Source organism: Octopus bimaculoides, chromosome 13, assembly GCF_046866305.1.
Source record: "Octopus bimaculoides isolate indiv1 chromosome 13, ASM4686630v1, whole genome shotgun sequence".
NCBI classification, from domain to species: Eukaryota; Metazoa; Mollusca; class Cephalopoda; order Octopoda; family Octopodidae; genus Octopus; species Octopus bimaculoides.
This window is the reverse complement of record NC_142940.1, coordinates 20,223,993-20,240,041: the sequence shown is the minus strand read 5'-3', so window position 1 is coordinate 20,240,041 and position 16,049 is coordinate 20,223,993. Positions and strand designations below refer to the sequence as shown.

Below are 16,049 nucleotides of genomic sequence, written 5' to 3'. Positions count from 1 at the left end.
TCCTCAAATGTCTCAGAGGCTCTCTAGAAGTAGTAGATAATTTCTGTTACCTAGGCGACCTAATTAAAATAAGAATAATGTGCTGAAAGTGTAGTTGCTAGAATAGGATAGAGAAAGTTCAGAGAGATTTTACCTCCATTGGCAATCACTGAGTGAGAGGAAGATTGTATGATGCAAATGTACAAACTGCAATACTAAATGGTAGTGAGACATGGGCCCTGAATGCTGAGAACATGTGAAGACTGGAGAGGAACGAAGCTGGTATGCTCTGCTGGATATGCAATGTCAGTGTACATGTGTGACTGCTAGCGTATTGAGAGAAAAGTTGGGCATAAGAGGAATTAGATACAGTGTACAAGAGAGGAGATTGTGCTGGTTTGGTCATGTGATGTAGATAAATGAAGACAGTTGCATAATGAAGTGCAGATCACTTAAATTGGAGGGAAGTTGTGAAAGAGGGAGACCCAGGAAAACATGGGACAAAGTATTGAAGGCTAATCTCAGAATGTTGAGCCTTACAAAGGAGATGATAGAGGACTGAGGTATGTGACACATTGCTGCACTCAAGAAGACTGTCCACCACAAAAGAATTGGTACCTTAAAATTAACGTACCACATAAAAAGCATTGGTGCTGTTGCCATGTAAAAAGCACTAGTAATGGTGTCACAAAAAAAAAAAAAATAAGAACTGATAATGTCATGTAAAAAGCGCTGGTGATGGTACCACGTAAAACACATTCAGTACACCCTGCAAACTGATTGGCATTTGGAAAGGTTGTAGTGGCGCAAAATTATAGCCGCCATTGAGTAAGTACTATTCTGTGCATGCGCAAGGGACTTCACCACTGGAAGCCCCTCGAGTTGCGCATGCGTAGTAAAACTCGTACTTAAACATTGAGTTTCACTTTTTTAGCGAGTTGAGCCTGAGACCTTCTACATGACAACACCTCGCTCCTTCACGAAGCACTTTTACACTGTTCTCTGGCAGGTATCAAGGAAGCCCTTAACCTTCCATTACCAAACTACAACTTAATCAGCGGCTGCTAAGCTTAATGACAGGAATTGTGAAACCAAGCATCATCATAGATAAAACCTTTTTATTATGTTGTTAATTGTTCTAATGTCTCTTCATATATTAATGCTGTTGAAAGGTGATAGAGAGAGACTAAAGTCTCTATGACAACTATTCACCAATTTACAAGGTATTTAGCTGTAGGAACGAAACCAAAACTGACTATGGAACCTGGTGCAGCCTTTGGCCTTGCCAGCCCCTGTCAAGCCATCCAACCCAACCCAAGCCAGAATAGAAGACGGATGTTAATGGCAGTGCTCCAGCATGGCTGCAGTCAAATGACTGAAACAAATAAAAGAATATATATACTATATGTGTGTCCGTCCTTTATGACTCACAAAAAAACACCTGTGCCAGAGCCACTTATAAAGCATCCGAGCTGGTGCCATGTAAAAAGCCTTAGAACCCATACCAAGTAGGAGGCTGGTGCAGCTCTCCAACTGGCCAAGTCCTGTTAAACCGTCCAACCCATGCCAGCATGGAAAAAGGAGGTTAAATGAAGATGATAATGATGTTGTTGATGGTATTTGTGACACTCTATCACGCCAGCTGAGCACTCCACAGACATGTGTACCTTTAACGTAGTTCTCAGGGAGATTCTGTGTGACACAGAGTGCGACAAAGCTGGCCCTTTGAAATACAGGTACAATAAAAATAGGAAGAAAGAGAGAGAGAAAGTTGTACTGGAAGAATACAGCAGGGATCGCTACCACCCCCTGCCAAAGCCTCATGGAGATTTATGTGTCTTTGCTCAATAAACATTCACAAAGCCCAGTCTGGGAATTGAAACCGCAATCCTATGACTGCGAGTCCAATGCCCTAACCACTACGCTGTTGATGGTGTATGCATATGTGTGTGTATATATATATATATATATATATATATATATATGATGATGATATATATATATGTATATATATCAACTCAAAATACATCACTTTAACATGGAATTTCTACCTCTTAACAAGGTAAAAAATCCCAGTTTCTCTGTGAATTTTGTTACCCTGGTAACTATTAACATATTTACATTATTGAAGTTTTTCAACTAAGATAATATAAATACATACATACATAAATAAATAAATATATATATATATATATATATATATATATATATATATATATATATATATATATATATATATATATATATATATATATATATATCGTTTTTGTATTTGGTTTACAAGATTCTTTATGTGAATTTGTGTGTTGAAGCATATTTTATTGTGTTTAGGGAGAGACATTCTGTTTTAATGCCTTATTCATTAACACACTCACTGGTTAGATTTCCACTCATCTACTTATTTATTTTTTCTAAAATTTTCCTTGCTTCTTGCAACCTCTTCAATAGTCTTTGACTCGGAGCTGCATTCTTTTTGTCTGTTTGTGCACATGTGTGTGCATCAGTCTGCATGTGTTTACACAAATGTACGTATGTACATATGTATGTATGCCTGTGTGTATATATGCATATATATGTATGCGTGTGTCTATGTTTTTATGTATGTATTATACATAGTCATGTGTTTGTGTGTATGTATTTGTGTGTGTACCACTGTCTCCTTGTGTATGTGTATGGGTTTGTGTGACTATGTACGTGCGCCTGTATATATATATATATATGTGTGTGTGTGAGTGCGTATACAAACAAATGTGTGTGTGTATACAAACAAATGTGTATGTGTGTGTATATATGCATTACCTAATGTAACTTTCCCTCCATCGATTTGGTTTTTATTCGTAATTGTTTGTTTGATTGAGATTTGAAGGTAATTTGGCTGTTATTTCTAGCTAGATGAGCGTTCAATCTTCACATAATCGTCTACGTGATGTGTGTGTGAACTTTACATATGTTATATGTTCAATAAAGGCAAAGCAGCGAGCCTCGTGTTAGTAGTATGCCTGTGACGTCACTGACAACTTGACTATAAATCCTCACTCCGTGACAGGCCGCCTAAGGTAGCATCACGTATTTTGTTTGATCTAAGCATCTAACAAAACCGAACTACACAGAATGGCTTTCAACAAACTCGGTATTGACGATATTGATATCAGTGACCAAAGAGTGCTACTCAGGTAAGCTTACAGCATCCTTTATAAGGTGTATTATTTATATTTTACTTGACAATAGTTTCTTTCTGCTCACGACCTTGACTCCTGGTAACGACCTTGTGTTGTGGCGCACAACTGTCAAGGTTGTTCCTGTATACATTTACATGTATGTATATATGTATATATATATATTATATATATATATGTATATATAATGTGTGTGTGTTTATTATCATTATTATTTTGTTTTGAAGGTTATTCCAGTTATAAGTGAAACCAGATCGATGTCAGTTTCTTCGCGTTGCGTTCCCTTTTGGATATGAAACTAAAAAAATCAAATGCCTTTTTGGTTAAAAACAGAATAGTAATCGAGCCGATGTGAACTTTCCCGTTCATCCTTCTGGGATTGCAAAAATAAAATATTCGTTACGTATTGAGATCTTATAATTTTCATAATGCGTTCTAGATATGCATTGAATTATCATAGAAGACAAACATGTCCGTTATTATAACGACTTCCACTAAACGCTTAGGAGTGCAATATTAAACCATCCGTTTTGCAACGCAGCGTACATAATATCCTTGGAATATAAATTTTTTTGTAAAATAATAATCGTTGTAGGGTTACATCCATCAAAATAAACATTTCAGGGGAGTGTCCTTTCTGAAAAATGGCTGTAAACCTCGATGTACTTCAGTGCAGACCCTTCTATAAAACATAGTTCTCAGTGTAATTTAGATTTGTTAGAAATGTTAAGTAATTATTTTGTAATCAAACTTCATACGTAGTTGTATTTAGTTACAGTTTTATACGTTCTTAATTCAAATTCTGCTACGATTAACTTTCCCTTTCATACTCCGAGTTCGATGAAATAAAGAACTAATCACGTCCTGAAGCAATCAGTATAACCGATTAATCCCATTTCCCAAATTGCTGGTCCTGTACCTGTGTAAAAATATTTGGGCCCTCGTAGAGAATATCATTGTTATTTTTCTCAATAAAAAAAACAAAACAATCTTTATTTGTATTCTTGGTAGAGACGGACTATATGTAATCTGAACCTTTCCCCCCTTATTTATTAATTTTTTTTTACGGAATCCCACGTTTTAGGCTATGGAGATTCCGATTCTGAAAATAAATTTCAATCCCCCCCCCCACCAAGCAGGCTATTTACATGCTAGAAATAACAGCCAAATCTCACAAAACTAGTGTTAGGGTTACGGTTAGGGTTAGGGTTTGAGTTAGGGTTAGGTTTACCCTGTGGATCTATATAAATACCTGGGGGGGGGGGGGAAATCGAAATTTTGAAATTGAGATTTTTGAAAAAAATTTTTCAGAATCGGAATCTCCATAGCTTAAAACGTGGGATTCCGTAAAAAAAAAAAATAATAAAACAAGGGGGGAAAAGTTCAGATTACATATAGTCGATCTGGACCGTACCGTATTGTTTTGTGGATCCCTATTCCCAAAATATTTGGCTTGTAAAAAAACAAAAAAACAACTTTTATCAGGATCTTGGTAATGAATATTTATTTTTCAATAATAAAAGTCTTTATTTTTATTTATTTATGAATGACATTAACTCTTCACTGCGCTTGAACCCGTATTCCTAAATATCTGGTTTGCGTTTATGTTAAAAAAAAAAAGAAATATTGTTATAAGGGCCCCGTTAAGAATATTGTTGTTATTAACGTTATTTTTCAATAAAAAAAATCTTTATTTCTATTTATGTTTGATGCTATTTTAATTCATCAGTGTGCAATGTCCATATTTTCGTCCATTTTTCAATTTGCAGTTTCGAGCTGAAGCGTTGTTTCAGAAATGTTCCATTTGAAGTTTTGTATCGGATTTTACGAGAAACGCTTGAACAACTGGAATTCAAAACCTCAGTAATGTTTCTTCTACTGTCAGTTAGTGTTTAGGTATGAAGACCAGAATATTTAGTTGTGAGAAATAAGTCAAGTTGTGATATTTATAAGTACATGGGGAACAGCATTAAAAATTGGCTCAGAATTTCTACTAGATGAAATAAATGTTTGGTCCTTTATTTTTCACATGAAATTGTTTCAGATCAAACGTGAACTACTTCAGTTTGTAGGATAATGTGGGTATATTTTGGTTTAAATCGGATTCCATCATATGGAGAATGTTTGTGTATGGTTATGTAGCGTTGTGCTGTTTCGGCCAAGTTTAACCCTGATTGAACAGCCCTATGTTTAAATGTATTTTCAGCCTTGAAAGTCCTGAGTTTTGGTAGGAGTGCAAAGGTTGGATCTTGAACTGTTCCCACTTTTAAGACGGTGGGCTGTTATATGCGGTAGATTTGACTGCTATTTCTAGCAGCTCAGCGGCCTCGTTAACTCATTTATTGGTTCAAAATTGAGCGTCTTTTAATGTTAAGTTGATTGAAACTGTTATCGCTGTGGGTAATTTTTGGAAAGAATGTGTTTGAAGTCAGAGAGGAGAATTAATAGGTATTGAGGAGATGAAACTACTGTAGAACTTGTTGAGAGAGAAAACGGTGGGGTGGGGGTGGGGGGGAAGGAAGACTGCATTTCACTGATGGGCCATGTATTTGAGATAGTTTATGCGGACAAGTCTGTTAGCCTGATAAAAATGTAAACTAGGTAACCTGCAATGTATGGCTGTTTACTAGTTACATTGTCTAGAGAGCATTGTTATATAAATGAGTCAGTTCAATAGATGTTAATTGCAATCTTTTCTTTACAGTTTAATTAATGGTAAACAAGTCTTTACATTATCTCCTGTAAAGTGTTTCAGACCAAGAAATGAATGTTTTGTGATGAGTCAGTATTAGTTTGATTAGTTCCTGGTGATTGTAAACATTAATTGCAGGAATGTTTGGTTTAATATAGCTGTTATTGAAGAACTGGCTTTTGCAATCTGGTGTTAGGTTTGCTCTCAAGAATACTTTGGTACCCTCCATTGCAGAGCTACCAAGTGGTATATCTGAACGGGTCATGTCATGCCGTATTAAACTGACAAAAGGTAGTTTTCTTACCGTTGTCAGTATTTATGCACCAACAATGCCCTATTCTGATGAAAATGTAGTACAGTTTTATGATCTAGCATAATTATTGAGGAAAGTACCAATTTCTGACAAGCTGGTCATTTTAGGAGATTTCAATGCAAGAGTTGGAAAGGACTGTGCTAAGTGGCCTGTTTTAGGTTGACATAGAATTGGAAAATGTAATAAAAATGGAGTAGCTCTTTGTTTTGTACTGAGAATAACCTGTTTGTCACCAACACTCTGTTTAAGCAGAAAAATAAATATAAAACCACTTGGATACACCCAAGATCTGGCATCTCATAGATTATATTCTGATAAGAAAATGTGGTTTGAAAGCATTCGGGCAATGAGAGGGGGGCAGAGAGCTGGACTGACCATCTAGTGTGTGGAAAAATAGATTTTTCGATAATGCCTAAAAATGACAGTCTGGTCCTGGGGTACCCAAAAAGTTAAACGCTGCAAACTTTAAACTATCAAGCAACTTGCAAAGATTCCGTGATGCTATAGAAAGTATCAATCTTGACCCAAACAATCTATGGGAAAATTTCAAAGCAAAATTATTTCAGGCTGCAAGTTCGTCAGTGGGATTTAAATCACACAAGTCCAGTGACTGGTTCTCAGATAGATCAGCAGAAATTCGTGATCTACTTTTAGAAAAACAAAACTTTCTCAAATGAAGCTTACAGAAAGCTGAAAAGGAAAGTGCAGATTGCTCTAAAGAAAATTAAACAGGGATGATGGAATGATAGAGCAAAAGGGGCACAAGAAGCAGCTGATAGAAATGATGCCAAGGGTTTGTACTCTTATGTTAAGGAGGTATATGACCCAAAATCTTCAATAGCTCCAGTGAGAACAGCAAATGGACGTTTGCTCCTGACTGGCACCGCTTCTATTCATAAACGCTGGGTAGAACATTTTTCTGCACTTTTGAATAGACCATCATCCGCTGACAGGAGGATGATAGAAAAAATCGAACACCTTCCAGTTATAGAAGAGATGGCATTTGAACCAACTCTAAATGACATTTATTTAGCTGTGAATAAGCTGAATAACAATAAGTTTCTAGGGTCTGATGGAATCTGTGCAGAAGTCTTGAAATATGGGGGTGACAAAGTGTTAGAACTCTTAAATATATTAATTTGTCACTGTTGGAGAACTGAGAAAGTGCCTCAAGACTGGATTGATGCCATTTTATTTAGTCTCCTTGTATAAATCAGGGACAAAGGATCTGTGTGGTAATTTTCATGGGATTTCACTTTTGTCTGTGGTTGGAAAGGTACTTGCCCGCATTTTGTTAGAATGTTTAAATACCTTTATAGTTCCAAATATAGTGTCTGAGTCTGTGTGGTTTTCATTCCTCCAGGAGCACAGCTGATTGTATCTTTAGTCAGTCAATTATAAGAAAAATGCATTGAACAGAATCTTGCTCTATATCATTGCTTTGTTGATTTGAAGAAAGCATTCAATACTGTTAATTGAACTGTTCTGTGGCTAATTCTAAGGAAAATAGGTTGCCCAGAAAAATTTGTAAACTTGATCAGGGCTTTGCATCAAGATATGAAAGCTAGAGTTAACTTTGGTGGTAGGCTCTCTAAATCTTTTGTCTGGGGAAAATGGAGTAAAGCAAGGAGACCTTGATGCACCCACCCTCTTTGCAATATACTTTGGTGTTCTGTTGAACAACAGGGGATGTTTTTAATCTGACCCGACTGAAATTCAAAACGAAGATTTTTACTTCACTCATTAGGGAACTTTTGTATGCTGATGACTGTGATCTTGTCAGTCATTCTGAAACAGGTCTGCAGTCTCTTGTATCTGCATTTGACTCAGCTTGTGATGATTTTGGCTTGACCATCAACTTGAAAAAAACAGTTCTGATGCATCAACCTGTGGGTGGTGCTGTTTGTAACCCCGCTAAAATGTTACGGGTAAGTTACTTGAGGTTGTCGATTCGTTCATCTACTTTGGATGCTCTGTTCAAAATGATGGAAATCTTGATACAGAAATGCAGCTGTGAATTCAAAGGGTAGCAAAAGCATTTGGTGGCTTGGAGCTACGCGTTTGGTGCCAGCAACATATAAATAAAAATACAAAGCTGGCTCTTTACAAATCATTTGTCTTACCATCCCTGTTGTATTCCTGTGAAACTTGGACTTGTTATGGAAGGCATTTTAAATGGTTAGAACAATGCCACCAAAAATGCCTTCATCGCATTTTAAAAATTAAATGGAGGTCTTTTACTCCAAACACAGTGTCCTTGCATCTGTAGGCATCACCTCAAAGCTATGATTTTGAGGAACCAAATGAGATGGTGTGGCTATATTGTTTGAATGGCAGATGAACGCATGCCGAAACAGCTGTTTTATGGGGAACTTGCAGAGGGGAAATGCTATTGGCATAAACCTAAAAAAAAAAGGTTTAAGGATGGTATAAGGACTACTATGAAGTCACTTGGAATGGATCCAGAAGACATAGAAACCCCTGCTTCGGATCGAGTTGGATGGCAAACAAAAGTGTGGATGGAGTGAAAGCATTTGAAGGAGCCAGGATAATGCATGTAAGACTCAAAAGAGATCTAAGGAAGAATGTGGCGATAGAGAAGGTGAATGACCTTTTTGTGGGCACAGTCTGTGATGGATCATGCCTGTCATTTGCTGGGCCAAATCTCATCTGCGAACCCATGGAAAACGAACCTCCACCCACTATTCTGCCTGTATGTCTGTGCACACCTTTGAATGCAGTGTATGCCAAAAAGTTTGCAAATCTAATGGAGGCTTCAAAAAACATTTTAAGATCCATAAAGATCAGAACTTAACTGCAGCTCTTGGTGGTCCAAATCGGATGTGCAATCTGTGTGGGTGTCTTTCCAGAACATTGTCAGGTTTAAAAAGCCACATCAGATGCCATGATCGTGCTAAGGTGTAGGTACAGGAGGTGGTCAAACTTTGCATAGGTAGTAGACAACCACCATGTGTAGGTTATATATATGTATGTATAGGTTATATATATATGTATGTATAAGTTATATATATATAACCTATACATATATATATATATGTATGTATATATAGGTTGTATATATATATATATGTTATATATATGTACGTATATATAGGTTATGTATATATATATATATGTATATATAGGTTATGTATGTATATGCACGTATATATAGGTTATGTATGTATATGCACGTATATATAGGTTATGTATGTATATGCACGTATATATAGGTTATGTATGTATATGCACGTATATATAGGTTATGTATGTATATGCACGTATATATAGGTTATGTATGTATATGCACGTATATATAGGTTATGTATGTATATGCACGTACATATAGGTTATGTATGTATATGCACGTATATATAGGTTATGTATGTATATGCACGTATATATAGGTTATGTACGTATATGCACGTATATATAGGTTATGTACGTATATGCACGTATATATAGGTTATGTACGTATATGCACGTATATATAGGTTATGTACGTATATGCACGTATATATAGGTTATGTACGTATATGCACGTATATATAGGTTATGTACGTATATGCACGTATATATAGGTTATGTACGTATATGCACGTATATATAGGTTATGTATGTATATGCACGTATATATAGGTTATGTATGTATATGCACGTATATATAGGTTATGTATGTATATGCACGTATATATAGGTTATGTATGTATATGCACGTATATATAGGTTATGTATGTATATGCACGTATATATAGGTTATGTATGTATATGCACGTATATATAGGTTATGTATGTATATGCACGTATATATAGGTTATGTATGTATATGCACGTATATATAGGTTATGTATGTATATGCACGTATATATAGGTTATGTATGTATATGCACGTATATATAGGTTATGTATGTATATGCACGTATATATAGGTTATGTATGTATATGCACGTATATATAGGTTATGTATGTATATGCACGTATATATAGGTTATGTATGTATATGCACGTATATATAGGTTATGTATGTATATGCACGTATATATAGGTTATGTATGTATATGCACGTATATATAGGTTATGTATGTATATATGCGTATATATAGGTTATGTATGTATATATGCGTATATATAGGTTATATATATGTATATAGGTTATATACAGGGTGCGTAAAATATTTGAGGGCAAATTAATGTTTATAAAAACAACTATGAACTAATATAGTTCTTAAATCTGACAGAAAGGAGCAGGCTGGTTCACTGGTGTAATTGGTAACACACTTAGTCATGTTAACAAAAGGTTCAAGTCCCACTCGTACAGGAAAGCCTACTTTTTTTTGTCAGGGGCTTATATGCCTCATTATTAGACTATTTTCCTTAGTCATTTGGATGGTGATTGCTATAAGCTTTAAGCTTATGAAAAAATACTTTTACAATTTACAGAATTGTAAAATTATATATATAGGCTATATATATATATATATATATATACACACACACACACACACACACACACACACACACACACACACACACACACACACACACACACACACACACACACACACACACACAGACATAGCCTTATAAATTATAATATCTAGTCCTATTAGTTGTAGTTATTGTAGCACTGCTAACAGAGATAAGATTAGTAATAGTAACTAGTAGCTGTAGCATTGATAGTAGAAGTAATATTAGAGATGGCAGCGTGCTGGCAGAAACATTACTGTGATGGGCAAAATGCTTAGAAACATTTCATTCATCTCTTCATTCTAAGTTCAAATTGTTGGCCTTGTGCCAAAATTTGAAATCAATATTGATAGTAGTAGTAGTAGCTGTAATGTTGCTAGTAGTATTGGGTGGTTGTCATGAAGCTGTCATTTTGTCAAAGTTAGCTCTGATGTAGCAAACTTAGACCCCGAATGTATTCCAGCATTAGCCATCTTATTTTTTTCTCATGCCTGGTGTACCTTGGATATTACATTTGTGCATATTGACCTCCCTAAAGACGGATCTTTTCTGTTTTGGCTCACACTTTTCAGTTCCTTTAATTTTGTTCCAATTGATTTCAAATTTGGTGTATTGATGTAGATTTGTATGTTAGTTATGGAAATGAAATTAATTTTTGAGAAGAAAATTAAATAAAAAGTTAGTAGTTTTTAAAGTTTGCAAATTTTGGGTAAGGTAATTTTAGCCAATTGAAAGCCACAGACATATTGGTGCCTGTTTCTATAGTAACAAGCCGAAGTATAGACTGCTTCGTGTGTGTGTGTGTGTGTGTTTTGAAGAAGAGATATTTTTGGTTGTTGTCCTCTCAGTTCATTTTCATAATTTTGAATTGTGTGTTTTCGGGACCTTAGATTTTGTTCTTTCTTGCAGACCAAGTATCCACTTAGAGGTACTCTTATAGCTCATTGGAAGGAAGTCACTTGTTGTAGACTATATGTGATAGTGCAAGAAGTAAGGGAATGATGGTGACAGCAGTAGTGTACTTCACAGATAGTAGTATGGTTAGTGGCATTAGTAGTGGGGATGGAATATGAGAAATAAATAGTCATATTTTGCTACTGAAGAGAAACAATATTTTTGTATTTGCAGAGTTGACTTCAATGTTCCAACAAAGGGTGGCAAGATCACCAACAATCAAAGGTAAGTTATAATTTTATTGATTTTTAGTGTATGTGTGTATGTATATATGCGTGTGGAGGTGAAAAGCTTAGTGGTTGGTGTTGCACTCATGATAAAATGAATATAGTTTCAAATCCTGGACTGGCTGATGCATTGTGTTCTTGAGCAAAAGACTTTGTTAATTTCATTCCACTCAGCTGGCAAAAATTAGTAATTCTGCAAGAGACCGACATCCCATTCAGGAAAGGAATATACATGTCACAGAATTTGGGGAAACTGGCTGTATGAACCTGTGGCTTGGGTAGGACATTTGATCTTTTTTTGATGTATATATATATATGTGTGTGCATGAATGCTTGTGAACTGTATAGAGTAGTTCTCAATTGGCAATGAGAACAAACCCAAGAATTTCAAGACTATGGCAGCCACACAGAAATCAGTTATCAACAGAAATTTTGAGAGAGATCTCATACTCTGTGGACACAAAATTCATACAAAGGAATGCTGGCTTTGGGTAAAAGAAAATACAAAAGGATCTGTTAATAATGATTTTATTCAACATGTTTCCCTCTCAGATTCACACACTTATTGTGGCACTCCTTCAGTTTTTCTAAGCCCTGTAAATAGAAGTCTGGTGGAACTGGAAGGACATTTCCTGATTGGTTTATTGCTTGCCAAAATACTTGTCATCATACAGATATAACTGTTATGTAGGCTTTTATTGCAGACACTTCTCAAATAGTTGCACATACAAATCAATAGATATTGTGAATGAGGAAGAGGTAATTCACTATCCTGCAGGATTTTAAAATTCTTTGTAAACTTCAGATATACGACAACACAGATTTCTGCTAAGGAAAGAGTCCTTAGTGTGGCTGATGCATAATTTAAATAACCATGGTTATGATATGCTACCCTGTTCTTGAGGTTACTATTCTCAGTGGGTGCACTGAAGAAGAGGAGACAGTTATATTCAGAATTCCACTCATACCAGCAGATGTGCTGTTTTGATTTTGAGCACTTTTAGTGCCCAGTATACTTAAGCTTTGCTGTTTCAAGGAAATTCCAAGGGAAAATATCATTCATTGGATTGTGATTTAACCCCTTTAGCATTCAGATTACTCTGTCACACTTAATACTTATTTATTCACAATGTTTTGAATTAATCACGCATTATCTCATAGCATTGAGATTTTGGTGATGCAATTGTACAAGGTCTGATTGGTAAGTATCCAGGCTGTTGTAAGAGTAGTGAAGCTAAAGCATGCAGAGTGAAGCCACTTGGTACAAATTGACCTTGGACTCTGCTGTGCATGCGCACTAAGTTTCCACATTCTAGTTCACTTCCACTGTTTACAGTAGTGCTTGGAAGGAATGTGTGTAGCATGTGATTGTTGCATTGACCATTACAGAGAAAGTTGTTATGGCAATACCTGCTCAGGGGCCTACATAATGTTGCGGAAAGTGTATGGAGAGGAGTGCATGAGCCACACACAAGTGTATGAGTGGTTCAGACGTTTCCAAGAATGCTGTAAAAATGTTGATAGTGACAAACGTTTTGGGAGACCTGCAACCAGCAAAACAGAAAAGCATTGTAGATGTGCATGCAACTGTGAGAGGAAATTGTCGAATCACTATCTTTGAGTTATCAGAGGATGTACAGATTAGTTATGGTTCACTTCAGTCCATTATTACTGAAGATTTGGATACGAGATATGTGTCTGTCAAGTTTGTGCCAAAACTGCTTTCAGCTGACCAAGAAGACACTCGGGATTCAGTTGCACAAGATCTCCTTCATTGCATCGAGAACGATGAAAACCTTTTGAAAACTTTGTGTAGGCCTCTGAGCAGGTATCGCCAAGATTTTGGCAAAATTTGATGCAGATTCTATGCTCAACTTTTTCTGTCATGGTCAGTGCGTCAATCACATGCTACACATTTTCTTTCCAAGCACTTCTGTAAACAGCGGAAGTGAGCTAGAATGTTAAAACTTAGTGTGCATGCACAAGAGTTCAAGGTCAATCTGTGCTACGTGGCTTCACTCTGCATACTTTAGTTTCAATACTATAGCAACAATCCAGATACTTATTGAACAGACAACATGTACGTTTAAGATTACATTGCAGGGTAGGTGTGAAAAGCCAGACCTGGCCATTTTGAAAATAAAACAATTAGAATATTTAGGCCAGATATGGCCATTTTAAATACTAAAGGGTTAAGGGTTAACAGTCAGTTAAATATATCCTAAGGTGCTGACATAAGTGTTGAGAATTCTGATGGCTATGATGCTGGGGCTCTTCACAATTCTTAATATCCATCTGTTTATCGCTATATGTATTATCAGACAGTTTCTTTTTGTGTATGGTTCACTCTCCAATGCTCTCTTTTCTACTCATTTCTCAAACAATTTCAAGAATTCAAAATTTTCAAGGAAAGATAAAATACTCTGTTCATTAATAATTTCAGAATAAAATTGGTTTTACTTTCACTTAATTCTGTTTTTATTTAGTTTGCTTGAAATACCTATATGCCATTAACAGAGTTAATTTAAGAAATATTCCATATGTATTACCAGCTGTCTGCCTGTTGCCTGACTCTGTGTGTGTGTGTGTGTGTTTTTATAATTTAGCAGAACAACAGAGTGACTCAAGGGTCAAGAGTTTCATGCATTGGCACAACATACAAGCCTCTTGGTCCTTGAGTCACTCTGTTACTTTTGCTAAATATTAATAAATATATACATATACTCATATTCTAAGTCCTATTTTTCCTATTTGCATCACCATGCCTACACACACACACACACACACACACACACACACACACACACACACCACAGTCATACACACACACTTCACTTTTTTCCTTTCCCTCCAACACATTTACCACTGACTGCCTCTCAGCCCGTGTTCATCACTCATCTTATTCACCCCTCAATCATCCTTCACTCTTCCCATACACTCTTGCAGCCTTTACCAACCCACATTTAGTTCTGTCCCTACTTTCACTTTTGTTCACCTTCAAGTACCTTAAGGTCTCACTCTAACAGCTTGTCACCACCTTTGCTATTTATTCCAGCTTCCCTCTGATCACTCACACCTGCCTTTGTATATTGCAAGAATCCATGTATCTCCTCTACAGGAATAAACCCATTTTGATCCCTTATTTCTTACTTAACCCATTAGCATTTAAACCAGCCATTTCTGGTCAAAATAATCTGTTTTATGTTCAAACCTGCCTGATACAGCTTCTCACACACACCTACCCTACAATGTCATTCTAAAAATAAACAATGCTATCATTGAAATTTTGCAGCTACAAGATATGCATGATTAATTAAAAATAATGTAAATAAATAAGCATTACATTTGACAGAGTAATCTGAATGCTAAAGGGTTAAGCCTCATCATCTAGCATGAAGCTGTCTCCCCCTCTACTGTAGGCTCACTCAGTGAAAGGGGATCAAGCTGTGTTGCAACCTCACTAATACTAGTGCCGTGGGAAGAGTACCCAGTCCAAGCTGTAAATTGGTGGGCATTTAGCCTTAGAAACTATGCCAAAGGAGAGACTGGTGCAATGTGTATGCCTCTGACTCAATCTCTCCAACCCATGCCAGCATGGAAGACAGATGTTAAAAGATGATCTTTATTTTTCATATCTTTTTACTTATTTCAGTCTGTGGCCATGCTGGGGCACTGCCTTGATGGGTTTTAGTTGAACTAATCAACCCTAGTACTTATTTTCTTTTCAAGCCTTGTACCTATTCCATCGGTCTCTTACTGAACTGCTAGGTTATGGGAACGTAAACACACCAGCATTGGTTGTCAGTTGGTGGTGGGGGATAACCACTGACACAAAGACACGCACGCGTGTGCGCATGCACACACACACACAAACACATGGGTTTCTTTCAGTTTCTAGCAAATTCACTCGCAAGGCTTTGGTTGTCTCTAGGCTATAGTAGAAGACATATGCCCAAGGTGGTACCTAGTAGGAATGAACCTGTAAGCATGTGGTTTGAAAGCAAACTTCTTACCACACATATTAATACCGATGTTTTACACATATGCAAGCATACACATTATTTCATGTTTTCAATGTTAGTATTGATTAGACAAATCTATTATGGAGGAATTGCTTAACATCTGATCGTCTTCCTATCACTGTCGCTTTTTATTTCATAAGTCTCCAAAGATGAGAAGTGAGCAAGTGATTTATTTGACAGAAATGATGACAGCCTGCTAGTAACTTTCATGGAACACAG

The 16,049-nt window shown here is 36.2% G+C and overlaps 1 protein-coding gene across 3 annotated transcripts in view; it reads left to right on the top strand.

The window, feature by feature from the left end:
• The first annotated feature begins 3,013 nt into the window (after positions 1-3,013).
• Positions 3,014-16,049, top strand: part of LOC106871932 (phosphoglycerate kinase 1) — a 35,663-nt gene continuing 22,627 nt past the window's right edge. For 2 of the 3 annotated variants that reach the window (XM_089361565.1, XM_014918704.3), the window contains exons 1-2: positions 3,014-3,152; positions 11,756-11,806. In XM_089361565.1, coding sequence (XP_089217691.1) covers positions 3,091-3,152; positions 11,756-11,806 — 113 coding nt within the window. In that variant the 5' untranslated portion in view covers positions 3,014-3,090. Of the gene's footprint in view, positions 3,153-4,924; positions 5,052-11,755; positions 11,807-16,049 lie in introns of all 3 variants that reach the window. The other variant, XM_089361564.1, reaches the window with a different exon arrangement.